Genomic DNA, 25,981 nt, shown 5'->3' on the forward strand with positions numbered 1-25,981 from the left:
GGCTCTGGGTGAGTTCAGCAGCGGGTTTCCCAAGGCAGGCAGTGAAGCTGGGACTCCGACTTTGGCCATAGACTGGCAGGTAACCAGGGAAAGATATAGCCTGTGCCCAGGGGTGAGGAGTTTTAGTATTTTATTACCTCTGTGCAGGATGATAGATGTGATAAAACTGCAAGAGCAACTGCAAAATAAACGCCTGAGCAACAGAAGAGGTTTGTGGCAGAAACCTATATGTCATTTCACAGCCCAGGCTCAGCAAGCAAAAGGACTTGAAGTCATCTGTGCATAAATGATAATCACTGTGTGTGCTTTTGCCTCCCCCCATTCATGTAAGGCAAGATCAGAGTGCTGTTAGCCAGAATGAAATATAATATTTGTTTTAGTAACCCATTCGTCCTTCATCAGGGATGAGGGAATGAATTCTCCAGCTTAAAAGGAGCTTTTCATCTCCCACTCCTGCAATCCTTCTAACGCTGGGCACAGATTTGGTCGAAATATTACTTGGGTTTAATTTATGTGAAGACTTGGATTTTTCTTCCTCTTGCTTTTGATTCAGGAAAATGTCTCTATTCACGAGGGGCACTTAAACTATCCACGAAGTAAAATCAGTGTCTAAGCTGGGAGTGGTCCCTGCATCCACTGTGAATTCGGCAGGCGCTTACTCAGGAACGAGCCTGTGGCAGCAGATGACATGCGGTTTGATACGCTTCTTCCCGTCAGAGGTTGGGAAACAAAACATGATTCCAATACAATCATTTGACAATGTTAGCTTGGTCTCCCTCTGAGTCTCTGTGTATGGAGAGTAAATGTCAAAGACCTTTTTTTTCCCCGACAAAAAGCTAGGAGAGGACTCCAGGGTCTGCCCTGTTGAAAATGCCATCTGACATCTGGAGTGGGAAATGGCCAAGATTTTCCCGTGCGGTTGCCTCAAGTTGGGCATTTCAGCCTGTAGTTAGGCGTCTGACTGCAAGTGGCTTGAGCATGAAAGGGCTCTGCACAGGGGTTTAGCTGCCACACTTCAGCTTTTAAAATTGGGCCAACTGGCCCAAAGGTAGACCTTTACTACCAGGATGCCAGCTTTTGCCTGGCTCGCTACTGAGTGCCTGAAGCCTTTATGGGAGAACTGTTGCTTACCGCCCAAATGTGCCATGCCAGTACAGTGGGACCAAAGTCTGGTCTCAGCATTGCTGTGACTCCTTGAAGTCCTGTGGCTCTTAGTTCTTTTTTTTTTTTTTAAGCTCCAGATTCTGGGGTCATGCAAAAACCTGGGGTTGAAAAAAAAGTACATCTCTGGTAGTGCGTATAAGTCAGAAGGATGAGACTCAGCCAGCTTTGAGGTTAAAAGAAACCAGAGGATGCACCAAGAGAAGGCATAGTCTGTCTGGAGCTTGTCTCAATGCTGGTCTCCTATGGAGGCAATTGTGTGATTCTGGGAGAGTCCAACTTATGGTCCCTGAATCTTTAGGTTGGTGGTGTTTAGGTTGCTCCTGCTGTACACAAACAATGCTGGGTGACATAGCCAAGACAAATCCATCCCTTCTCCCCCAGCCCAGTACAGACTCACAGACACACTTCATTTCAAGCCAGTTCCTGGGCTTGCGGGAGCAGGGGTTAACTCAAAGGCTGCAGATGCTGTGCAGGCGTCTGAGCTTTACAAGTGCTGGAGCAGTGCGTGCTAACATGGGGTAGGCTGCCTGCCGCAGGCTGCAGCTATGTGCAAAAAATCTCCTTTCCCCCTTTCATTTTTGTTGTTGCTGCACAAGCCTCCTGAATGGTTAAATATCCTACCAGGGCAAGGTAAACAAAGGGTCTTTGCCCAATAAACCCGTGTCTTTGTAGGTCTGTTGTAGCTGCACCTCTCTGACTTCAGCTGGGGAAGGAAACGGTAAAGTTGTTGCAGAGCACGGGGACAGGAGTGTTTTACAGCTCCCTGAGCAGGCTCAGGGTTTGCAGCAGGAAAACCCAGCTCAGGCTGACCTCTCCAGAGCCCACTCTGAGCAGTGGTTGTGATTGTTTCTGGACCGAGAATCTCCATTGCTTTTTCCAGGTTAACTTGAGATAGCACCATCCCAGTGCAGGGGGCTGGGTGATGGTCTTTTCCTTCCCCAGGTGTACACACTCTCCGCAGAGCGCTTCCGCGTGCACTCCTGCATGGACACGGCGCTTGTCCTGAGCAACCACCAGGAAGGTTTCCTGACTCTGAGGTTTGCTTTTCTGGAGTGCTCAGCAAGCCAGAGTGGAAAGAGGTTTGAGGGCCTGGGGAGTTTGCTGGCAGAGCTCTTTCCTCACCTCGGAGAGGTGGAAATAATCCCATAGGACAGGGGCAGCACAGCTGTCTCTCATCCCGGGATGTAGCTGAGCTGCGTAGGATCAGGAGGTGATGGAGCTCCCAAATCACCACCTTAGGCACAGAGCCAAGTAACCCGTTCATTGGGTTCCATGCCCTCTTGACTCCATGCAGTTGACTTCAGTCTGTCCCAGCTGAACATCCAGCACAGAGATAATGAGACACTTCCCTCTTATTCCTCCTTAGCACTAATGAACTGTGGGGCTAACAAGCTTGGGGTATTTTGCTCCAAATGGCAGAAGATACTGCTGTGTGGCTCAGGGGTTCTTTGCTGGCTAGAGCCAGCACAAGCCCACCTCTGCTGGCTGCCCGTTGGCTTTGCAAGGCTGTTGCAGAAATCAGCTTGCCATGTCTCGAGCCCTGTGGCTGAACTTGGCAGGCACGTGAGCCGGAGGGTCAGGGAGAGGGGTGTCACCAGTCCTGAACCAGGCGGCAGTGTCCCGAGAAGGGGCAGGAAGCGTTGAGTCCCCAGTCCCCCCCGCTGAACTGGCAGCTCGCGCCGAGCATTGTAGCCGAGTGTGTTTGCAGTGTTTTATGGGGCATAATCTGTTGTCATCGAAGCCGATGGCAAATTCTGTACTTTCTGCAGCTGACACTAAATAGGTCTTTTGAAGGTTGTAATTTCTTGTTTAACCAATGCCAGTTGCAAATACTTTGTGCTGAGGAATAACCCCTTAGCGCCAAGTAAAATACAGTGGAAGTCTGTGGCATGTTTTTCAGTGTATTGTTAGTTACAGCCCTCCTGACAGAGCACATTCTATACTGAAGATAAATGCTTGGGAGCCTCTTGCCAATTTATGTCCGAAAGGGCTTTTCTTGGATGTCCTCTTCTCTGTGGAAAATGCTTTTCTGTTTTTCCAGCAAACATTTAATGAACTGTGCTTAAAAGAAAAAGAGGACCTATTTCAAGACCAGACTGTTCTGCTTTAGTTGTCTCTGAGCTGGTTTGTGGCTCTTTGGGCGCTCAGATCTTTGTTGCACCACGTTGCGTGGCAGTGGTCTTTGCATAGCAATATGTATGTTCCAGGATCTGCATGCGGTATGTTTCGTTCCACCCAGCACCGCTCTCTAAGTTGTCCCTCGTGCCCAAAGTTGAAGGGCGTTCCCAGCTGACCCATCTCAGAAGATCCAGGTTCTGACCAGGCTGCAGGTACAGTTGTTAGCATATTAGGACACTGGATTCCCATGCTGGGATCTCAGTCTTTCCATTTGAATGCAATTTCTGTGACCAAGGAGGGGCCTGAAAAGCTGGTGTGAGTGGCCTGGGGCTGGTCAGAGGGATGTGCCTGCAGGGATGTGGCCTGGCGATGGCCCATGGCCAGGAGCTTCATGTCTGGCTGCTCACAGCTGCTTACCAGTCCCAGCTCAGCATTTCTGCCGGCGCTTCCAGCACATGTCCTGGGACCCGAGGCTGGCAGGAGAGGGTGTTCAGCCTGAGCCATGGTGTCCATCCCTGGTACCCCTTTGTGGGAGGTGTATAGAGAGCTGCATGAGGAAGAGAAGGAAGGAAGCCACCTCTGACAGGGAATAACCTGCACACTTGCTTCTGTGACCAGAGAGGCTGGTTGGTGGAGATTTCCCAAGTGAAGCGGAAGGCTCTTGAGCTTTCTAGCTGTGGAGCCCCTAACCTGAAATAAGTCTATCTGCCTTCATTTATGAATCAAAACCAGCAGTTTTTCTGCAAAGGGTTAAGAGCAGAGCCAGCATCGATGTGGATCCTCACTGTTAGCACTGATGATAGCTAGGAAACGCGGTCTGCAATATTCACAAATACACTAACTAGCATTTGCATACGCAACTGGAATGAAATAGTTGCTGTGTACCTTCATACCATATACTGAAAGTGTTTTAATTACTTGCTGTTAATTTATTCTTTGTGCTGTGAAACTCAACAGCATGAATGACACAGTTGTAATGTGAACGCATCCCACTTCTGGTTTATTTTGAAGTGGTCTGCTTTTTGTCTGCACCTCTGTAAGTATGGGACTACTAGATGGGTTATGAGCAAAGAGAGTGGCACAACACATCCTCCAAGAGTGGGATGTCTAAACAGATGGGCAAGGTGAAGCAAGGAAGGAAACGGAGGCACAGACTGGCTTGCTTACAGTCGTTTAGAAAGCTGGAGCCAGGGAGTTTCCCTGGCTGCCAAATCCCACCCTGCTCCTCTATCTGCTGTCCCCAGCTTTGCTTTTGTGCTGGTTTTGTTGCCATCTCCCAAAGCTCTTTCCCCAAATACGGCTTCAATCGAGAGCATGGCACATGGTGTGGGCTTCAGGGTCATGAGTCTGGCAGAGACCTGATGAAGTCATGTCATCAGTCCTCCTTTCCCCCAGGGCAAGATCAAATTTGCACATGCTGTTTGACCTACGCTAGTCCTGACACTTGTTCCTCTAGCTCTTTTTAAGGACCTCTGACGATGGAGAAGTCTGTATAATATACGCTAATGATTCCCATGAACTTGAATCTGGTGGAAGGTCATATACTGATTTCAGGAGGACTTTTATCTGGAGCAAAATCCCTCACTCTGCGCTTCACCAGGAGTCATTGGAGGGGGGAAGAGTTTTAAACCTACATGTACCTACTGTGTTGAATGTGGCCTTGAGGCTAGGCATGCTTTCTCTAAATATCCTCAAACATCATTGCTTTTCTAGTGAAAAACATCAACTGTCTCCCATAGGTTTGGTTCAATAGTTTTTTATTATTTGGAGAAATATTTTTTCCCCCCACAATTTCAATTGCAATTCATATTCAAATATCAGAGTTTTTGGCTTAAAAGTACTTTGTACTCAACTTTTTTTTTATTTTTACTCTAATTGTTAGTTAAAATGGACATAATGAAATAACCAGCAAATGATTTTGCCAGAGGGTTGATCAAAAAATTATGTTTTCCTAGAGAAAAAAATCTTCTGTTTAAAAATTTCTCATTAAACCTAATTGGCATTTCTGGATGTGACTGACACTAGGAAGTTTGAAAATATGCCCATGCTAACAGGCTGGGGGACAGGAATTTGCTGTATTTGACAGGCTGTATACAAGAAGGATGCAGCACTGCAAACTCGGCAGCGTGGCTTTGCCAATGTGTCTAGACGGCCCATCTCCACGGGGGAGAGAGAAGCTTATTTCCTGGACCTGCTCCATCTGTGGTTGCTCTGATGAGACAAGACCACTTACTGGTCTGCTTTATCGATGGAGACTTTGCATCCAAGCTTTAGGGTTATGCTGAGCTTGCTCAGCCCTTGTTGCATGGTGACCAGGTGTCTGCTGAACTGATCTGGGCTCCCGCAGCTGGCGGGATGCGGCTCTTGGAGCAGGAGCACGGGGTACAGCGTGGGTGCATAGTCATGTTTCTCCAACTGTGCTACCTTGGGTGAGCCATCAAATCTTTTGAGTATCTTCGAGATACTCCTCTGTTAGGTGAGGATGTGCCTAGTCTGGCAATGGATGTAATTAATTTGCTAGAGCCTTTAAAAAGCCTTAAATTCTGTTAAATTGTGCTAGAATGGCAGCATTCATCTGCTAGCCCTGAACCAGACCGAAAGCAGTGCTTTGTGGCTGAGATATCGTGCATATCCATACAGGTCCCCTAAATTGTCTGATCCTCCAGGTTAGAGTATCTGACATTTCAGCCAGATTAAGGGCAGCAATCAGCAGATATCCTGTAATATATTCATCACCTGGAGGCAAAGATTATTACTCTGTATTAGAAATTGTCATTTCCAATATATCGCTCATTTGCCCCAATTCGCAGGGGCTCTGACAATCATTATTCTGCCTTCTCTGCTGGGACTTGTGCTTTTCAAACTGCAGTGAACTTTGTGGAAATACAGAGGTTTCCATATTTCAGCCTTTTGATTTAAAATCTCTAGATGATTGTTCAACTCTGGCAGGGAACCATTCAAAATACATTCCAAAATATTCATCATTCCAGCAGGCTAAGAAACATAAGATGTAGCAATTTATTAGCTAATGTGAAATGCATTTGCCATCCAGGAGAGGCTAAGGATGGAGGTGGATCTGAGCCTGATTTTCCTTCGCATCCCGTTGAGCTGGGGCACAGAGCACACTGGAGCCCGTGGTCCATCCCATCCGCCCTCGTGTTTTGCTGAATATTCCTGTGTCCAGCAAAAAGACCCCAGAGCCCAGCAACAGCCTTGTCCCTCCTCCCTGTCTCCTGGCCTTAGAAGAGCACGTTTTCACTATGGACCTGGGAAAGAGAAAGAGTTGTTTTGAAATGGCCCTGCATGCTCCAATCCCTTTGCCTCATGTAGCGATACAGGATGTAAAGGTCCTTTATCCCCCACTCGAGGAGCACGCTCCAGGTCAGGATGCTCAGCCCTTGGAAGAGGCAGGTGGGCTGGATGCTGACAGCCAGGCTCAAGTTCTTTTACTTCTGGATCTCAGATGCCGTTGTTTTTCCAGTTGTGATCAAGAGGGACCCATAAAATGCATTAGCGGTCAAAGTCTGGATTTCTAAGTGAAGCTCTGCAGCACCTCTGGTCCAATTTGCTTGGTAGGGGCAATGGCAGTAGTGGTCTGATTTGGTTGAAACATATTTGTTCTTGGATGGTAATGAAAGGGGAGTGCAGCCTTTGGAGAGCCGGTTTTGATGTTCCCGCTGTGGTTTGCACTTCCCCTTCTCCTGGACCGTGGCGCCCCGTGGTCCCGGCACAGTCATTCTGTGCCATGCAGTTTGCAGTCCTGGATATTTCAACAATAAACAGATGAAATATCCATTGAGAACAGTGTTTCTGCTTCCCGGTGGGGCCAGCTGGCGTACGCATCCCACTGGTCATTGTCTGTCTGCTCGCGCGAGTCCCACGTACCAAAAAAACACGTCCAAGTTGATTTCCAGATCCAGTTGAGATGGGTATGTTTAATAATGGCACTTCTCAGCAGCACAGTGGGCCTCCGTGGGGACCTGAACAAGCGGAGACATTCATGAAGCCGGGCAGCTTGAGTCAGTCTTTCCCGGTGCGGGCGGGAGATTGCTGGGTAACGTTTGCAGACTCTTGCGGCTGCCACAGCAGTTGGAAATGAGCCAGTTGAAAGGCCTGAAATGCCAAGTGGTTAATCTGCAACGTGTATATAGGCTGAAAAAAAATCCCCCCCGAAGCGGGCCTTTTCTATCATGGCAAAATATTTTTCTTTCTCCTCTCTCTTTTTTTTTCCCTTTTTTCTTTTTTTCCGTTTTTCTTTTTTTAATTTTCTTTTTTCTCTTTTTTCCCTTCCCCCCTTCCCCCCCCTTTCCCCCCTTTTCCCCTGTTTTCCCCCCCTTTTCCCCCCCTTTCCCCCCCTTTTCCCTCTTTTCCCTCCTTCTTCCCCCTTCCCCCCCCTTTTCCCCCTTTTCCCCCTTCTTCCTCCTTTTTCCTCCTTCTTCCTCCTTCCCCCCTTTTTCTCCCTTGTTTCCCCTTTTTCCCCTTTCCCCTTTTTCCTTTTTTCCTTCTTCTCCCCCCCCTTTTTTTCCTTTACACTTCTCTGTTTCTTACAAAATTATCTCTGATTTTCCCCCATATAAAGTTTTTCTAGCTAAAGTTCATGAGGATTTTTTGCCACTTCTTTTTTAAATAAAGAGAAAATTTAGTAAAAGTAGTGTTGTCCAGAGTTCAGGTGGCTGTGCAGTGGGAGGGGGACTGCTAGTCCGCACTTTGTGACTTCTGGCTGATGCATCCTTTCGCATGACTACTAACAGGGAGGTTCAACCCTCTGAATCTGTGGCCATCAGAAGAGGGTGGAAGTGGTTTCCATCTATTTTGGTCTCCGGGACTACTCTGAGGGCTGGAGAGACCTTGAAAAGACTGAAGCGTACCTTCCTGAAGGGCTGGAGCACCCGTAGTATTGTCTGTGTTGTGCTCCTGGCTCCAGTACACCCCATTAACCCCTGGGCCAAGCACCAGTACTGCATCGTTTTTGCTCTCTCCTAAGGTCTCCTTCCTGTGGAAGGAATCAAAATCCACCCCACACTTGGTCCCTACAGCGCGGGAGCCTCCTTAACACCTTCTACATTTTTTTGTTAAAGTCTTGTCCCAGCAGCTTGGTGTCAATGGGCATATCGGTCCGTGAAACCTGGGGCATAGGTGACATCTGTTGGTGATTCATGTCCAGCTATAGGACACTTCTGTACATAAAGAGAAAGGGGACACCAGGTAAATACAACAAGAAAGCAGGTGGAAATAATACTCTATGTCTTTTGATTAACGTGTAACCCTATGGAGCTCACTGCAGGAGAAAATGAGCGTGGAAAATAGATTAATAACCTGTCCTTGCCTAATTGTCACGACAGTTGTTGCCACTGTCGTGGATACCACAGCTGGTGGTATCCAGGTGGACGTGGATACTGGCACTTTCCTGGTGCACCAGTCTGCTTCTGCAAGGGAAATCCTTGCTACACGGTCAAGTGAAGAGCAGCGGTGACTCTTAAGAATACTCTCAGCAGTTGTGCTGGTTTGGATATACACTGTGTGCATGATAGAGTTAAAAGGGGTAGTGTTACACAACTTGGCTTTTCAAGCCTTTGTAGAAAGGACAAGAAAGGATGCTGGAAAGGAGAGGAGAAAGATGTTATCTGGAATGAAATAGAGCAGGGAAGGGGCCAAGAGTGTAGAGAGGCAGCTTTGGAAATGAGAAAATACCAATGGAGCGGGGCGGAGGTTAGGAAGTTTGATCTTGGCTGCATGAATGCTGTTCCTAAAATGAAAATCAGGACACATGGCATGGGAAGGGGAGCTGGGGGGAAGAGGATGTAGGCGTTGGAAGTCATTCTCCTGACCTTGCAAAGCTGCGACTTTACACGTGTTCAGTGCTGCCAAACACACTGATCCCAGGTCTTACCCAAGAATAAGGAAGTGTCTGTGAAGGCTGAGGTGCTCCAGCTCTCCAGGGAAGGTCTGGTGGTCATACTGGCACCAGCGGCTGGACGTCATCACAAAGGAGTGCTGCTCTGGGAAGCACAGACCCGTTTCAGATATAATACCTTCGGGTATGGTCATGGAGTTTGGCTGGCGGAGCTGTGTGATTGCATTTCTGCTCCTCTGTCATGGGTCCAATGCTTTTGCGGCATCAGGCTACCCTAATGAGGGACTTGGGGGGGACTACAGCCCCCTTGGATCCTGTCCCCTCCCGAGCCTGGTAAATCCACCCTGCTGGATTGCTGCCACGGTCTGGTGGTTTGGTTTCTTTGTCAGTTACAAAGTGCAGTCTCACAGAACATGATTTGCCGCTGGCAGGCTTTTAAAATATGTGTTTGCTTTTGATTATATTTTTTTTAAATTAATTTTCCAAGGATCAATGTGGTAATGCATATAAAAATTACAATATGTAAAACAAAGTATAAAAGCATACAAGGAATTCCAAATGCATAACATACTGTGCCTTGGAGCTTATGAGATCCATACAGCACTTATTGTATTATGGGAACACTCTGACCCCAAGACCCAGCGGAAAGGCTTGTTAGAAGAGCAGGACTAAGCCATGTGCCTTATGAGCTGTAGGATGCCCAGAAGGAAAACCCCAGCGAATATAAAAGCAGAGCTGTTACAGCAGAACTCAGACTGGTCTGTGGGACCTAGGGGGACTTTCAGTGGCTTTGTATCAATTTCTGGAGAAGGAGGTATACTTTTGCCCTCGCAAATATTGTTCTCCCAGTAATTAACACTTAATGTCATGTTTTTCCAGGGAGACTGTCTGGTTTTCCATTGGATCGTGTTTACTTATTTTTTTTTAATATCTCTTCTGTCAACTACAGCAAGCAGGAACATAGATGTTGTTAGGGAGGATGCACATCTTAGCCACTATAACTGCCCACGTGCACTGCAGGTTCCCACCAGATGAGAGGCAGAGCACCAGAGCTGAAACCACCCTGAAAAGGAGTTTTGCCTTGTATTCGCTGTAGGGTAGGGCTTTTAGCTGCTAGGGAAGAATTCATGCTGTGGGCCAGGAGCAGAGCAGGTAGGGGTTGCAGGGGGACTGGATCCCCAGCTCTGCAGACCCCCAAAGGTGCAGAGCAGAGCACAGGGGATGCCTCTGCACTCAGGTCCCTGCAGTGCCTGGTAAGTCTGAGTAAAGATTGTTTGCGTGCTAGAAACTTGTTTTCAGGAGCTTAGAGGTGTCTACACACTCTCCATCAGGAAGGCCACAACCCCAAGACCTTTTTCCTGGTGGGCAAGAGTCACCAGGTGGTGCTGTGCCTTGAAACCCACATGGAAATGCCCCTTTTGGCCACGGTGCAGGCAGGGTGTCCTCTGCTTGAGCGCCTGTCCTGGCGGAGGACAGCGAGGGTTTCGCTGTCAGCCCTGGTGAAGCCGTGGTTGTACAGGACCTCAGTGAGTTCCCGTAGTCTGGCAGGCAGAGCTGAGTGCAATGGGAGACCATAGGCACGCTATCCATGCAAAAGCTATTCACAGCTCTGTAATGATATGTAATTGTTTGTATGCGGTCAGCTAAAAATTATCCTGATAGGTTCCACATTGCAGACACTTTGGAGAGGAACTGCTGTAGTCCCGCGGGTAACGCTGAAAATACTCACGCTTTTCCATTTAATATTAAAACTCGGATTTTGTATGAAAAATTCAGTATCGCCTTTCTGAAGTTCCATGCTCATGCACAAAATAACTCATTTTTTATTTGCAAAGATTGAACCTGATTAGTTTACGAGATAATCAAAAGCGAAGGCTTTTGAAAGAAATATAGCATCTGTTTAGTTGTTTTCTTTCTTTTTTTTCTGTGTTCCTGTGATCTTAACAAGACAGGAACTTCAGATACTTGAATTTTCTGTGTAATTGAAATAATTTGAGGTCTTGTACACAGATGGTGCAGAAAAAAACCAAAGTAAACAGCAAAGGTTAGAAAAAAGCTCAGCCGGGGTCGTGTAATGGGGGAAGAAATGATAGTTCAGAGATCTCTCTAGTCTGACCTGTAATCACAAACACAAACCTGCTGTTATCGCGGTTGTACAGCTGGGCTTGGTATCGCTGCTCATCAGGGCTAGCTTCAGTACGTGACTTAATAGGCATTTCCTACCTTAACATATTTAGTTTCCTTATAAGCATCATCTTCATTCCATATTGCCCACATTTGTGATGTCTGGTGTAGGGTAATTATAACTTCTCTGTGTAGCATTTGCGTACCCTGAAGTTAAACCTTATTTCCATTTGAAAATACTTTTCATGCACGGAAATACATATAAACCTAAGTTCATTCTCTCCTGGGAGCTTTTAGAAAGATAATTCATGCAGCTTCAAGCACAAAATCTTATCCGTGTGGGTGCCTTTGCCCCTCTTCGGTCCCTGCTCACATCTGGTGAAGAGGACGGATGCTGCTGGGCGATGGGCTCCTGCTGCCCAGAGGAGTGGGGCCCCTCCAGGCGATGCTCAGGAAAGGAAGCTGCAAAACCAGTGATTGACCTGGCCATCCAGCCTGATCAAAGACGCAGAAAACAAGCTGAGGGAAAATAGAGGTGTGAGGCTTTCCCCCATTTTCTGCCAAAGCGATGTTTTCAGGCTGGAAAGTGAACTTTGTTCTGGCCAGGCAGGGCGCCGAGCTCTGTTGGTGTCTGTCAGCTGGTTTAGATGAGGTGCAATCTCGTCTGCATGCAAGCGATGGTGGTGGGACCCCCTGCCTGTAGGCAGCCCCGTTCTGCGGCACACTAGCTCGTCTCCAGCATCCTGCATGAGTGGAAAATCACTTGAGACCTGTCTCAAATCAGTTGGGGCAGGGCTTTTTTATCAGGTGGATTTTGTATGTTCCTGTCCCTGCTTCCCACTCCCCTTCCTGGTGCCTTGTTTTAGCTTTGATTAAACCTTTTGGGTTTGGGGTTTGTGTTTTCGTTTTTACGATGTAAGTTGACAAAGCTGCCCTGCACCCAGAGAGTTGTGATACTTTGGAGGGATATAATGAATTGAAAGTAAAGTAGAGCACGAATAAAACTGAAACGAGCCTACAAAGGGATGTAACTGTCTGGATGGCTGGTGTTGGGGAGAGGAGTCTGCCCGGAGCCAGGGGGGACCTATGGAAATATTTCTACTCAAGCTTCTTAAAATTTAACTTTAAACCCAATAAAAAACTGGGTCCTCTCCTTTCTAGACTCCTTTTTAATTTCTTTCTCCACTACTCTGAATAAAACTTTATCTTTTTTTGGCTTGCAGGATTTTTTTTATTTTAAAAGAGTTTTTAGTTTCTAGATTTTTTTTTCCCATGAAATAATTTGTCTTGTTTTCTCTTTAATCTGTGTCCAAACTTTAGCAGTAACTTCTTATTTTGAAGGCTATGATTATAATGTGATTCCTTATTTTCTTCCTGGAATCCTTTCTCGGTTTACAGTTTATGTAACTGGTGTGACAAATCTTTCCTGCCTTACTATATATGATATTGTGGTTAAATGTCTCTGTCCCTCAATTAAATCCAATTGTTTACTTTCAGTTCAGATCCAATTAATGTACTATAATAGCTGGTTATGGACTTAATAGAACAGATCAAAACTTTTCTAAACTGCCCACACAATGCAAATCCCATCTGGAAATTAGTTCTTGTTCTGACCTGGAATGAAAGCAAGTATGCACAAGCATTCCTGCAAACTGGGAAATCCAAAATATGTTGTGGTTGCAAGTATTGGTGGAAAAAAAATACTGATCTTGTAATTTATATGTAGGCATTTAGTTCTCAACTCTGTTTTGCTTTATAATGCATTGTATTTTCAATATGGCATCCCAACAGCAGACATCTGATGGTACCCCAGTGATGGTCACAGACACTAGGGCAGCCGCTGCGCAACAAGGAGCGTCTCCAAGTGTGGATCTGCCTCATTGCAAGAGGAGATGAGCAAGGGGAAAAACAATAGGACATACTGTATCATCTAGGAGCAATTAAAAATGCTTTGGTGTGTCCCAGAAGTGCGTTTGTTTGTGACACCAGGATCTGCATGTCATGGGTGAATGTAGAAATAACATGGGGAAACACAAATGTGGAAACAGGAAACAAAATCCCCCAGCCCAACATGAAACATTGGGATTTTGAAATTAAATTCCCAGATTTTCCAGCACTGGGTTCTGAGAGGAGAACGTGCATTTCAGTCTCTCTGGGGGATGCATTTGCAAGCAGCTCAGCTTTTGAGAACACTGCTTGTAATAAAATATTTCTGATTAGAAGAATGTTGATGAAAGACTTCTGATCCATCTAAAAAGCTTTATAGCTGTTTTCCTTTTCTCTGCGTTTCTGCTGTCTCCAGTCACTAGTGCTGTCAGCACTATTTAGCAATACCATTTTTCACTGTTCAGTGTTGTTTCCTGATAAAGAAATAATGGCAGAAAAAAAAACCCCAAAACCCTGCTGACATGTTGAAGGCAGCCAGTGACTGCTGTGAGCAAGGTGACATTTGCAGACACCTGGGGTTTAGGTGTCTGCATTCCCTCGTTAGCAGTTTTTAATCAACATATGGCATGTCTGGATGGCAAAATGCAAGGAGTGATCAACCCAGCAGCACTCTGGGCTAATACAGCTTTTTTTTTTTTTTTTCTTTTCCTGCTACTCAAGTAACTCCTGTAGACATTTGGATCTAGCTGTGTTATGCTGTTCCAGAAGTGCAGTGAAACGAGATCTCAAAATCCTATCCCTGCTGTCGCAGGTTGTGCTTAGCTGTCGAGCCACCTCCATCCGGCTACATCCTGTACAGGGGGTGACTCATGTCCCTGCTCCGTGCCAGCTGATGCTGGAGGTATGTTAGCCAGCGGTGACCCGACCGTGAGTCACTGCAGCGCGGCCGTTGCCTGCAACTTTCCATTTCTTGGCCCTGCTATTTTTGGGTCTGGTAATTACGAGGTGAGCTGTGAATCACCGGTGTCTCGCTGTACGCCAGAAGGAAACCAGGCAAATTGTGTTAACGTGCTTGGCAGGAGGGGTCCTTGTTCTCCAGCATTTTACAGGCTTTGGCCCTTCTTCTTGCTCCCCAGAGCGATGTGCTCACCCTTCCTCATGTGTAACTGTCACGCAGGATCTGAGCAATGGCCAGAGAGCCTTGGGCTCATGCTCCCCCCAGCCAGGTGTCATCTTCTGGGCAGGAACTGATTCTTCAAAGGCCTGGAGGGGATTCCCAAGGGGTCCCAAAGGCTTTTGCAGATTTCTTCATCCAGTCGATGTAGGCAGGATTTAGATTAGAAAATAACATCAAATGGGTAACTCCGAAGGAGGCCAGACACCCATGTTGACATTGGCCTCTATGGCAGCTGGTCTTGCAGTGTTTCTGCCATTCAGAGGGATGATTGTGCCCTGAGGCTTGTTCTTCACTGTTTGCCGTGTTGTGTGGTGCACAACAGCACAACTACATCGAAGCTCACCAGCAGAGCCAGGGGAAAGCACTGACCCTTTTTGTAAAGGCTTAGATGATGAGTCAAGGGAGGAATGCACAGGACTTTTCTGCTTCTGTATAAGGGATGGACCCCGTGACAGCACTAAACCCCCCCAGCAGGTAGAAGTGCATGTATAGTGCTCTGCACAAGCAGTGGTTAAATCCCATCCCTCTGCTTCACCACTTCGCTTCCCACCACCTAAGCAGGATAGATTCACCTGTAGCCTTGTTTTAATGCACCAGGATTCCTAGGTGCATTTGTTTTTCTTGCACGTTTCTGCCTCTGCCGGTCCCTTCCCGGCTCAGCTTTATGATTCAACGTGCCTGTTAAGAACTGGTCTCCAAACACATCCTCTCAGATACAAGAAAACCGAGGACATATTTTTGCACCCAGGAATCCCCAGGCTGAAAGGGAGTCTGCTGGGGATCATCAGGCTGTTGGAGAAGGATTGGGGATGGAGCCGTAAACCTGCAGGAATTTGAAAAACCTACTTTAATTTAAGAGGAATGTCCTTTTGTTCCCAAATGGATGGGCCTTCCTCCAAAGGCATTCAGGTGCAGTAACTGTTACCAGATGGGCTGTGATAAGCAACACAAACAGGTGGTGAGGACAACAACTGCAGACTTTAATTTCCTTGTCAGCTTCTCCCTGTGCCTAACATACCCCCTGGAGAAGAGATGAGATGTCATAGTTGTATATGGCAAAAGGAATGACCGTTGAGGGGATATTCTGCAACTGTATATGGCAGATCAAGCCCTTGGGCTCTCAGTGGTGAGACTGTCATCTGGGCCAAGAAACACAGTGATTAACTTAAAATATAATTCACTAGCACATGCATTTGTATAGATACAATGATCAATATACTTTAATGCAAGCTGACATGTATATTGGCTCAGATCCTCCCAGGTGTAACTACTGTTTTTCCATGTAAGACAGTGGTACCATGCTGACATTGCCCACCTGGGGCTCTGCTCAGTGTGCTTGGGAGCATTGAAGGCTGGGGCTGCGGAAGCATGAGAACCCTTGATGATTTTGGTGGTACCCCCCCCCCACACCAGAGGACTTGAAGAAAGACAAGTGCAAGGCGATGGCATACCAGTCCTGCAGCCTGAACGGGGCTGTTTTATGAAGGCAGCAGTGGCCTTGCGCTCCTGTAGGCTGGTGCCTTGCTTTCTAGCAGATACCTTCAGTGTGGCTTCCTACAGTAACTGAAGTATTTGCTGTGCTGTGACTGGTGTGATGAGTGAACATGCTTTGGTACAGGTAGAGTAGAAGCAAAACCAGTGTCACAGCCTCCAGCTTGTTTTAATAAAGAGCTTTCAAACCCCTGGAGCCATCGCTTGCTGCTTGCCAGTACCTGAGAGTGCCCATGCATTGATAGCTCCATCGCTGCTTTTACATTGGCATGTGCAACAGCAGTGGAAAAAAGAGAGATGGTGCAGAGCAGATATTTGCTAAGAAAAGCCATTTCATAGTTATCTCAGCACTGATGTTGCTCCAGTGATCATAGGCACAGGCAGTAGTGATAAGCGTGACTCCAGAAGTATGGATGTACTGATTTGTTGCTGGAGTAAATACAAACCAGGCACAAAACAATATATGCTCTTATTCGACGCACAGTTTGTTGCTCAGCACCTTGCTGGCCCGGGCAAGGCGAGGGGCCTGCTGGAGAGTGCACAACTCAGTACACACATTCCTCAGTCAATAGTATCCAACGCACTTATGCTCAGTCTCTCTCTTACTGGGTTTTTGCTTCCCAAATGCAATGCTATCCATGCCTGTCTGACTGTATTTCCATGTCCTTGGCTTGCAAGCATACAAGTGAAACTGTCTTTTGTGCTTGTCTCTTGTTCAGGCCCGTATCAGTCACGTGTCATTTCCACTGTCTGACATCTCTTTGTTCACAGCTCCCCATCTCTGCCCAAATTGATACCTCCCGGTCTGAATGAAGGGAGAATAAGAGAATGCAGTCCTCATTTAAGCCAAATGGAGCTATATACAGAGAACAGGATTACCTTGGCTGTGTTAAGCCCAGAGTAATAGCTGTTTCCTTGCACTTCCCTCACTCAGAGATGGGCACACCTTCTCAGTCAGGAAGAGCTGGCAGAGGACTTGTGCTCACCCCAGAGGGCTGTAATACGTCCCAGTAAGGGTAGTCCTTGGAGATTTGAAGCCAAGAGAACGGGTGTTCATGATCCTTTATGGCCAGAAAAGGTTTCTAGAATTGTCCGGAATGGGGAGATGCATTTTGAACTTTTTTGTTTCTTTTTAGAGATAAGGAAGCTGAGGCATGGGGTAGCTTGAGGGAGCTGATACAAGTCTTACACAGTTGAGCTGGGAAATAAATGCTTGGGGTCAATGTGCTTTCCAGCTCCTTTTTACATGGGGACTAACACGGTGCAGCTAAGGTGTGGTGTTGAAATTGTGCAATCCCCTTTCTAAGCCCTTTCCGTCTTGAAACTGTTGAGGTTATTCACCCCATTGCTGTGGGCTCTTCGCTTTCTAGCCTTTCACACCCTCCAATTATCTCTCCTAGACGATCAGCTGAATTCAGAAGAGAAGAAGAAAAGAAAGCAGAGAAGGAACAGGACTACCTTCAACAGCAGCCAGCTCCAGGCATTAGAGAGGGTCTTTGAGAGGACACACTACCCCGATGCCTTTGTACGGGAAGACCTTGCACGCAGAGTCAACCTCACTGAAGCCAGGGTTCAGGTAATCACCACAGCTTGTATCCAGACACACCTCACCTGGGGGGAGGTCATCAGGCCATTCCAGTATGGCAGTAGAAGTCCTCGAGGTCTGCGTGGCACACTAGGGTCACCAAGTTTCTGGGTCATGCTTTATTGCAGTCCCAAGCATGCCATGCCTTGAGGAGGACTGCCAGGCCTGATCACCATACATACCACCTGCCCAGTCATATGTGTTCATATGGTTCATTCAAGGCCAAGACGTTGGATTCGCTGTGCTCAGGCTGCTCACATTATCTTGAGCTGCTCAGCTCTTATCTTGCAAGCCTGCACCTTCCAAAGGTCAAAGCAGACCATGGAACATGATGTCTTGTGTATCACTCCCAGGCCTTGCTGCCTACAGCATGGGACAGACCTGGTCCCCCAGGAACTTCACTGAGCCTGTTCCTCACACAAGGGCTTTATCGGGGCAGACATGACATAAGGATTGTCTTGTCATTAGAGTTTCCAATGACAGGCATGCCAAAGCAGCCTGCTTTTAGAGTTCTGTCTTGCCCAGCAGGGCAGAAGTGGTGTGGTGAAAGGGTGAGTGTCGCAGCAGAGCTGGCTGTGATGATTGGTGGGTCTGTGCACTTCCTATTCCAGGTGTGGTTCCAGAACCGGAGAGCCAAGTTTCGTCGGAACGAGAGGGCCATGCTGGCCAGCAAGAACGCCTCTCTGCTCAAATCCTACTCAGGGGATGTGACCGCCGTGGAGCAGCCCATAGTACCTCGCCCAGCTCCGAGACCCACCGACTATCTCTCCTGGGGTACCGCCTCGCCATACAGGTGAGTGGATAACCCCTCTGGGCTGATGAGTTTCTGGCATAATATAGAGCAGCCTCAGAGTGGCCCTCAGACAGCTCTAATGGGCTGTTTATATTCACATGGGACAACAGGAGGATACACCAGTTTGACCACCCCACTGTTTTTCCTTACCTGTTCCCATCCCACCACTTGCTGCCAGAGCTGCAAAGCGGTCTTGGTTCAGCATCATTGTGGCTCTCTGGGATTGAGGTCCATGGAAGGTTGCAGATTTTTCAGTGGTGCCTCCCTGCAGTTCAGGAGGTTTCAAAAGAGGATCAGGTAGAAGTACACAAAACCAGAAGGGATTGCACTCGCTTCCCTGGCGCATCCAGTTTAAAGCAAGGAGGAAACCTCGCCATGGGACACAGATCCAGGGGAGGCTCAGCCACCACACAGTGACCAGAAGAGGGAGTTCTGTGGCTGCCCCATGGCAGTCAACTGCTTGGGATGCAAGGAAGTGCTGGGAACTCACTCCATGCGTGTTGCTTCCAACTCTCCCCTCAATAGTCAGCACTGAACTGGTAGGCAATTTCCTTCTAGTTGCTAGAGCACAAGCATGTGTGTGAACAAGCTGTGCTGTTGTGTGATGCTGTGGTTTGCTTGCAGTAAGGACCAGGTGTCTCTGGGTTGCAGACTGGTGTTCAGTGTCCATCTCCTGTGGCGACCACTGCTTAAAGGGTGGCAGGAAGGAAGTGCAGATGTGGTGACCCCAGTCTGCTCAAAGGATCTGGGATTTCCATGCATGTCACAGGCCTCCCTCTCCTTCTCCATACCATCCACAGCCCAGCAGTAACTGGGTGTGGATGCAAGTTCCACAGGATGTATTGGTTTGTGGGGAGCCAGCTGGCTTATAGGCAGTTAAAAATGAGATTAGTGGGTATTTTTTAGCACAGTGGCTTCATTGTTGGTCAGAACCTTGGAGCCTTTGGCTGGATCTCTTCCTGTTTATCTGGCTTGATCACAGACAGCTTCCCACTGGCTTCCGGGAATAACACCAGGCCCAGGACCTCTCTTCCTTGGTCACCTTGACCCCCTTCCTGCACCCAAACATTGTTTGCACTGTTATATTCTGAAACATATGGCTTCCCTGATAGTTTGCTGCTTCAGTGCCATGGGGTCCTCCTCGTGCACCCTGTAGCTCCAGAACAAGTCATAGGTTCACCTGCTCCAGATACTGAATAGAATGTTTTCGATCATGACCAGTTTGGTCTTAGATGGTCCTTGTCCTCTGGATTTTATCTGAGGACTGCTGTCTTGCAAAATCCCCCTTTTTAGGGTTAAGGCGCTCTCTCTGTGAAGTGCTCCTTGGTGTTGCATCTTAGGGAGGAGCTTGGGTGGATGCGTTCAGAGGAGAGAAGCACAGGTCCTTCCCCACCCCACTGAGACTGCTTTGGTCATAGTAGCAGATGCCTGCTTGGATGCTCATGGCTTATTTCTGCCTCTCACACTTTTAAAAATAGATGGTCCCCAGATGTTTATATGAGGGTCTTCGTAATGTCTTCTAGGAGAAGACCCTGCGAAGGTAACTTCCAGGGACATGCCGGGAAGGGCTGTCTGGAGCAGCTCCGGGCAATGAGAAGCCCAAGGCATCTGGGATGTGTGAACAAGGAGAGTAAGGGAGAAGGGAAAGCCTTGGGGATGGTTTTCTCCCAATGAGGACCAGACTGGGCTGTGCCTCTCCATGGTGCAAAGACACATCCTCACTGTCTTCCTTGTCTTAAGCCAGGATACTTCAGCAAAGATATTTACAGCTTACAGCCATCCCCACTGTCTGACATGCCAAACCAGGATGGACTGTCACCCTTCCACTGCCCTGCAGAGGAGTAGGAGGCATTGGCAGAGGAGCTGGTTTCCACAATGTGGGGTGGTCAGGACCCTCAGACACTTTCTGTTCTCCAGGCTTTCTAATCCTGCTGGGCACCTCTTAGCAATGACATTCATCTTGATGGGCACCCAGGCCAGGTTGTCACAGCCTCATTCAGGCTTTGAACTGAGTAGGGTTATTAAAGTATTGCACACTTGGTGAAAAACAGCCGTGCAAAGTGTTTGCAGGGCCCTCTGCCCCCTCCTCATCTCCCTGGCGCTGCTGTACTGGCCCCTGATTAACAGCTAGTCGGGAGAGGGCTGAGAGTAGGGCTGAGAGCTGCATTGGCCAGTGCTGTTTTCACTCTTAGATCTGGGGAAAGTTTTCAATCAGTGTGTTTATTCTCCAAATACATTCAGCCACAGGTCAACCAAAGCTATTTTCAGATCTGTGTCACATAGATAGCCAAGTAAATACTATTACTTTTTTGAAGTTGAAATGTTTTCCTTAGGCATTTTTCAGCATAGGTTCCTAAGAAAACAAGACTAGCAGTCGTGCTGTCAGCCTGCACTTCCCACTCCAACAACCTTTGACTCTATGGGCCATTGAAGACCATATTTGAAAGAAGGATTTTCAGTCTCAGAAACATGATGTTCCTCTGTGTTTCATGAAAACAGGCAGCTGAGCAGAGGAAGGAGACTCTTTGTGCCTGAATGGGGCAGAGGGAAGGGGCAGCAGGGTGACTTCAATGCTTACTAGACCTTAGAGAGTCTCTGGACCAACACTTCAAGCCATACTGATGTTTGGAGACAGCCTTCTTGGGCACTGGTCCCTGTGCAATAACTTTCTAAAAGAGAGCATTTCTGTAGATTTTTGGTTTAGCAGCGATTTCACTGGGCAACAGTAATTTTCCCCACACCTCTGGGGAGCTGAGAGCAGGAGGCACCCCAGAGTTCTAGATCAGACATGGGCAGCAGTTATATATGGGTTTTGAATGGGACATTGTATACTCAAGACTGAAAATTCCTGTTTTATCTAAGCAAGGGCACCCTTGAGGCTCCTCTCATTTCTTCCAGCACAAAACCACGGCAGAGATGCACCCTGTGGGAATGGGTTCTGTAGCGGCCATCAGCTGTAGACCCTGCAAAACTTTGCAATGACTCCACAGGCAACACTGGGCTTCTCACCTGGCTGCTGACTTGTGGGGAGAGGTTAAAGTTACCAACCCAAAGCCAGCCACATAGATGGGGCTGAGGGGGTGCATGGCCAGCTGGGGAAGGCTTCAGGCATGCCGATCCATCGTGTCCTGGACCCCGGCAAAATTCACCCCGTGTTGGGCAGTGTCGAACAGCCCTGAGCTCCGGAGGTGCATGGGGAGCTCTGCAGATCTTCCTCACCAGGTCATCTGCTCGGGCCTGCTGTGGCTTTCTTCTCTGAAAGGTTTGGGGTTCTTCTGAAGGAATACATTGAAAAAGGATGGGTCTATATTTTTAAGGATATGCCTGTATTTTGATGTGTGTTTTTTCATGTCCAGCCTCCATATCCTACCAGCAGCTATGAGCAGCTCTCAAAAGTGTCCTAAATGTGTGATCTTCTGGGGAGAGTTCTGGTGCTTTTCCACGAGTCTTACCTGTCATTTCCGTGGGTGTAAGCTGTTGTGTTTCCACCGGTGCTGATGCAGAGGTGACAGTTTCTCGCTGAAGAAGTTCTTTTTTCCCTAATTAAATGTGAGAAATAGGAGTCATTTGGCCTGGGATGAGACCTACTGTTATTGCCTGGTCTGGATCTCCTGGAGGCTGAGGATTCAGACAGTGCTGAATTGCATTTAAACTCCTGGCAAGTCAGCTCTGCCCTGCAAAGTCAGAGATATTGCCAGTGCTTTGGGGCGAGCATGCACGCCCACGGCCTGGATCTGTATGTGCAGCAAACGCCAACCTCTCTCAAGGGAGATTTGCTGTTGCAAAGGCTCTTCCAGTTGTGGAGATCAGTGCTGGAAGGCAAAACAAATTTTTTTTAAAAAAAAGGAAAAATGCAAGCTGTCTCATTTCTTGGGCTGTGGGTGGAGGAGAGCGTTTCCCAGAGCCTCGGATGTGAGCCACTCAGGCAGGCGGTTGGAAAGGGTCAGCACCAGACCTCAGCTTGCCTCCAGCATAGCATTTGTGGTTTCCTCCTGAGCATGCTAGCTGCATTAAATGAGCATCTCTAGCTCACCTCCTGTTTTTCAACTGTTTTTTATCTGTGGACCCATGTATAGGAAATGTAACACGTTGGATAGTTTGCTGGTATTTGGGGCAGGGGTGTTGCATTTTGCAGAAACATGGGACACATGGGTTAAACAAATTTTCTAGTGGTCTGGAAAGCAGATTTGCAAGTTTTTGGTAGGATAAGAAAGGGCTCTCAGATGTTTGTTCACCCTCTGCCGCCAAAAGTAATGCTTTTCATGAATAAAGACATGATTTGAAGGGAGAAAACTGTTTTGGGTTTTTTCCCTTCAGTCTTTAAAACATGCTCTATATGATCAGCTGAAGTTTTAAGGGAAAAAATATGGACATTTTCATTCCAAAATGCTGAAACCAAAGAGCATCACGATTGTTGAAATGGGTTTTTCCCAGAGTGTTTCTTTAATGTAACATGTGTTTCAGAAGTGACGTGGTTTCACAAGCAATAAAACCAGCATCATGCTCTCATCAAAAAGACATTGCTTCCAGTGGGAATACTTTTAAGGACACGGTCTAACTGGCATACCGCGTGCCCTGACCTCATTGTAAACCTTTTGGGTTAGGAAATGGGAAATGGAAATTTTCTTACTGACTTCAACCAACCTTGGTGTTGGCTATCCCTGGGTAAGTGAACTGCAGCGGAGAGATTTACAGGAGTGTTAAATAAAAAGTAGTGATGATTCCCTGCTCACATGACAAATACGTCCCACAGGTATGGAAACCCCAGGGTTTAGCCTCACTGCAGTGCGCGTCTGCTCTCTGCGCGGTGTGAAGACCACGTCTGACGGGGTGTTTCTCTCTTTCCATCCCACAGCGCCATGGCCACCTACTCCGCCACGTGTACCAACGCCAGCCCGGCACAGGGCATGAATATGGCCAACAGTATTGCCAACCTGAGACTGAAGGCAAAGGAATATAGTTTACAGAGGAATCAAGTGCCCACAGTCAATTAACGACTGGAGGCAGCTGTCTTGCAGAAGGAGAAAATACAACAGCACCCGTCCTGCTTCGCAACTTGTTTGTGCTGAAAAAAAAAAAAAAACACCAAACAAAAAAAAAGCCACAAAAAAAGGAGAAAAAAAAAGAAGAAAAAAAGCCAACCCTAACCCAGAACTGAACATGGGGACCAAACTGGGAGCAAACTGAACCGCTCATGAGTGACAAGGTTCCTCCTTCCTTTTGGGATAATGCCACCATTGTTTTTTTTTCTTGTTATTGTCAGGTTTATTGCTTCTGCTCAATATACTACGAGCTTCTTCAGTAAAGGACGGTCTCACCCTTGTTGGTTTCCATTTTCGTGTGGGACTGCAAAAAGAAAGCTGCCGATCTCAGCCCGTGGAGATGTCCCATCTGCCATCACACTGAGATGCGAAGCTTGCTCCTCCCCCCTGCCCCAGCTCACCCTAGAAGTTGTTTGGTCACCGCTTTCCGTTGTATCTGCCTGACCCTTCACTCCTCCGGTCCCTTGTGCCACAGAGGCAGCGCCACTACAGTTAGCCTGCGAGAAGCCTGTTAGTGCAAGGAGATGGGGTCATCCTGCCCGGGTTGCTTGGACCAGTCTGAGACGTGAGGAAGATCTCCTTGGGCTCCGCAGCGCTTCATTGCTTTCTTGGGTATTTCTGGCACTGCTGCCTCGAAAAGCCAAAGAAGAGAGAAAAGCCAGCGTGGGTGTGTGAGTGGGGGGGCATAGTGGGGGGATCGCTCTGTAGTGCCAAGAATAGGACTGTTAGGACACTCCTTTCTATGCCTTACAGTTTGTGCCACAGGGAAAGGCGTTGTCCAGATGCATTTGTTTTATATATACTGTATATATTTATATATATAAGATATACATGCAAGCTTGGTTGGTGTTTTTTATTAAACAAAATAAAATCCATTGAAAATATTCGGGATGTTTGTGCTGCATCCAGGTTCCTGAAGCTGTGCATTGAAATTCCAGCCACAGCCTCTCTCACCCTTCTCAGAGCTCTTCCCAGTAGCCTCGGGCAGTGCTTAAAATGGCCAGCTCACGTCTTCCCGTGAGAAACCCCAAAGAAGTGGCGCTGGAGGGAGCCACGCTCCTTTGCAGCTTTTCCCCGCAGGCATTTGCAGCTTCATAGAATAAAATGAGGAAGGTTCATGTGGCTTTTGGGGACACACAAGGACATCCCCATGGAAAGCCTCTCCCAGCCCTTCTAAGGATGGGTCATGTCTCAGCAGGGAGCATCCCACATGAAGACTGAATCTCCCCCCAGTTCCCATAATGCTGCCCAGTGAGGCTTGTCCTGTAGCCTTAACTGCTCTCCTTTCCTCTCCTTACCTGCTGTCCTCCCTCCTCTGGGGTCCGGAGAGCTAATTAGGACCTAATTGCCTTCTGTCCATGAAGAGTAGAGGAGATGCAACCCAAAAGGGTTTCTTCCATGCAAGCATTCTGAAGAAATTAGGGTCTTTCGTGTTGCTGTGGTGATGTCTGCCTCTCTCAAACTTGGGAGGAGGAGGGGGCTTATTTAAGGCAAATAGTGCTTGTGCAGGAGACCTGCCCAGATTGAGTGGGATTTTGCCATGGAATAGTCCCACTGAAGAGAGCAGAGCTGCTCCATGGTCCAGGCTGGACCATAAGGAAAGGGGAATGAATCTCAGTCACAAGGGGTACTTCTGGTAGAGTGGCTTAGCTCTCCAGCTTGGTGCTTGCTGCAGACACACTGGGTGTATGTAGATGTCTGACAGTGGGCTTTGATAGTCTAAAATAGCATGTTGCAGGAAATGAGAAATAAATCTCTTTAAAGTGAGGGTGAAAATTAAACTGGCAGAGGATGAATGGACATGCAGCCAAAGTATTTGAGCTAACACTGTGGAAAAAAGCCCCAAATCCAAACTGGTGTAACCTGTGCTGGTGATTGTGTGTGTGGCTGCTGGATATTTTTCTTTCTCCCTGGATGGATATTTTTAAGGAAAAAAAATGTAATTGTGGTTAGGACAAGAAGCTAAAAGTCACAGGTTACGTTTGCAGATGGAACATGAGCAGGGGAAGCTAGGCTGGACAAGCACTGCATTTTAAGAAATCCATGGTGTTCTGTTTGATCCCTTTTTTTGGCCTTTCATTCTGTAGTCTGGAGAAGCTAACGTCTCTAAATCAAAATATTTCTATCATGAGTAGTGTCGTTCCAGCTCCTAGAGCCAAGTGATCACATTGGAAATCTCAGCCTTCACTTAGAAACTCACTCTTGGTTCCTGTGCCTACACAGAGAAACTATTGAAGAATGTGTCCTGCACAATCAGAAATAGAAAGGACCCAGTGCCACGTAACATTGTTCAGAGGTTGAACCGGTCGTTAAGTGCCGTAGTCTGGTGCTCTGCCCTCTCCTTGCCTTGCTGCACTCCCCTGCAACCCACCATCCCAGCAGCGACAGCAGCCTGAACAAACATCCCTGTGGTGACCTGAGGCTGCCCGAGTGTCCACCCTGGAGGTTTCAGCTGTTTCCTTCAGCACCTAGTGGCTTTCCCCTAGCCTTAGCTCACCTTTTCTGCAGTAGCAAAAATCACCTTAAGCAGCTTTCTTCGGTGTCTGTGTACAGGCACCCATTTCTGCAGTTAGCAAGGAGACAGTTCAGGGAACGTGGAGCTCCTGGTACCCCATTATCCATCTGGGGATCAAGATATCCATCCCTATCCCCATGCTGTGAAGTTTACATGAAGGGCCTCACGTAAATGCCTGTGCAAACCCTTGTTCACCCTCCTCACTTTATTTCTGCAAGGAATTGACATGCA

General features: G+C 47.6%; 1 protein-coding gene across 1 annotated transcript in view; it reads left to right on the forward strand.

The window, feature by feature from the left end:
• The window catches only part of PRRX1 (paired related homeobox 1), a 40,672-nt gene extending 16,566 nt beyond the window's left edge, over window positions 1-24,106 (forward strand). Inside the window, exons 2-4 of the mRNA XM_064454603.1 lie at window positions 17,216-17,391; window positions 18,012-18,193; window positions 23,049-24,106. Coding sequence (XP_064310673.1) covers window positions 17,216-17,391; window positions 18,012-18,193; window positions 23,049-23,187 — 497 coding nt within the window. The 3' untranslated portion in view covers window positions 23,188-24,106. The remainder of the gene's footprint in view (window positions 1-17,215; window positions 17,392-18,011; window positions 18,194-23,048) is intronic.
• The last annotated feature ends 1,875 nt before the right edge of the window (window positions 24,107-25,981 follow it).

Source organism: Phalacrocorax carbo, chromosome 6, assembly GCF_963921805.1.
Source record: "Phalacrocorax carbo chromosome 6, bPhaCar2.1, whole genome shotgun sequence".
Taxonomy (NCBI): domain Eukaryota; kingdom Metazoa; phylum Chordata; class Aves; order Suliformes; family Phalacrocoracidae; genus Phalacrocorax; species Phalacrocorax carbo.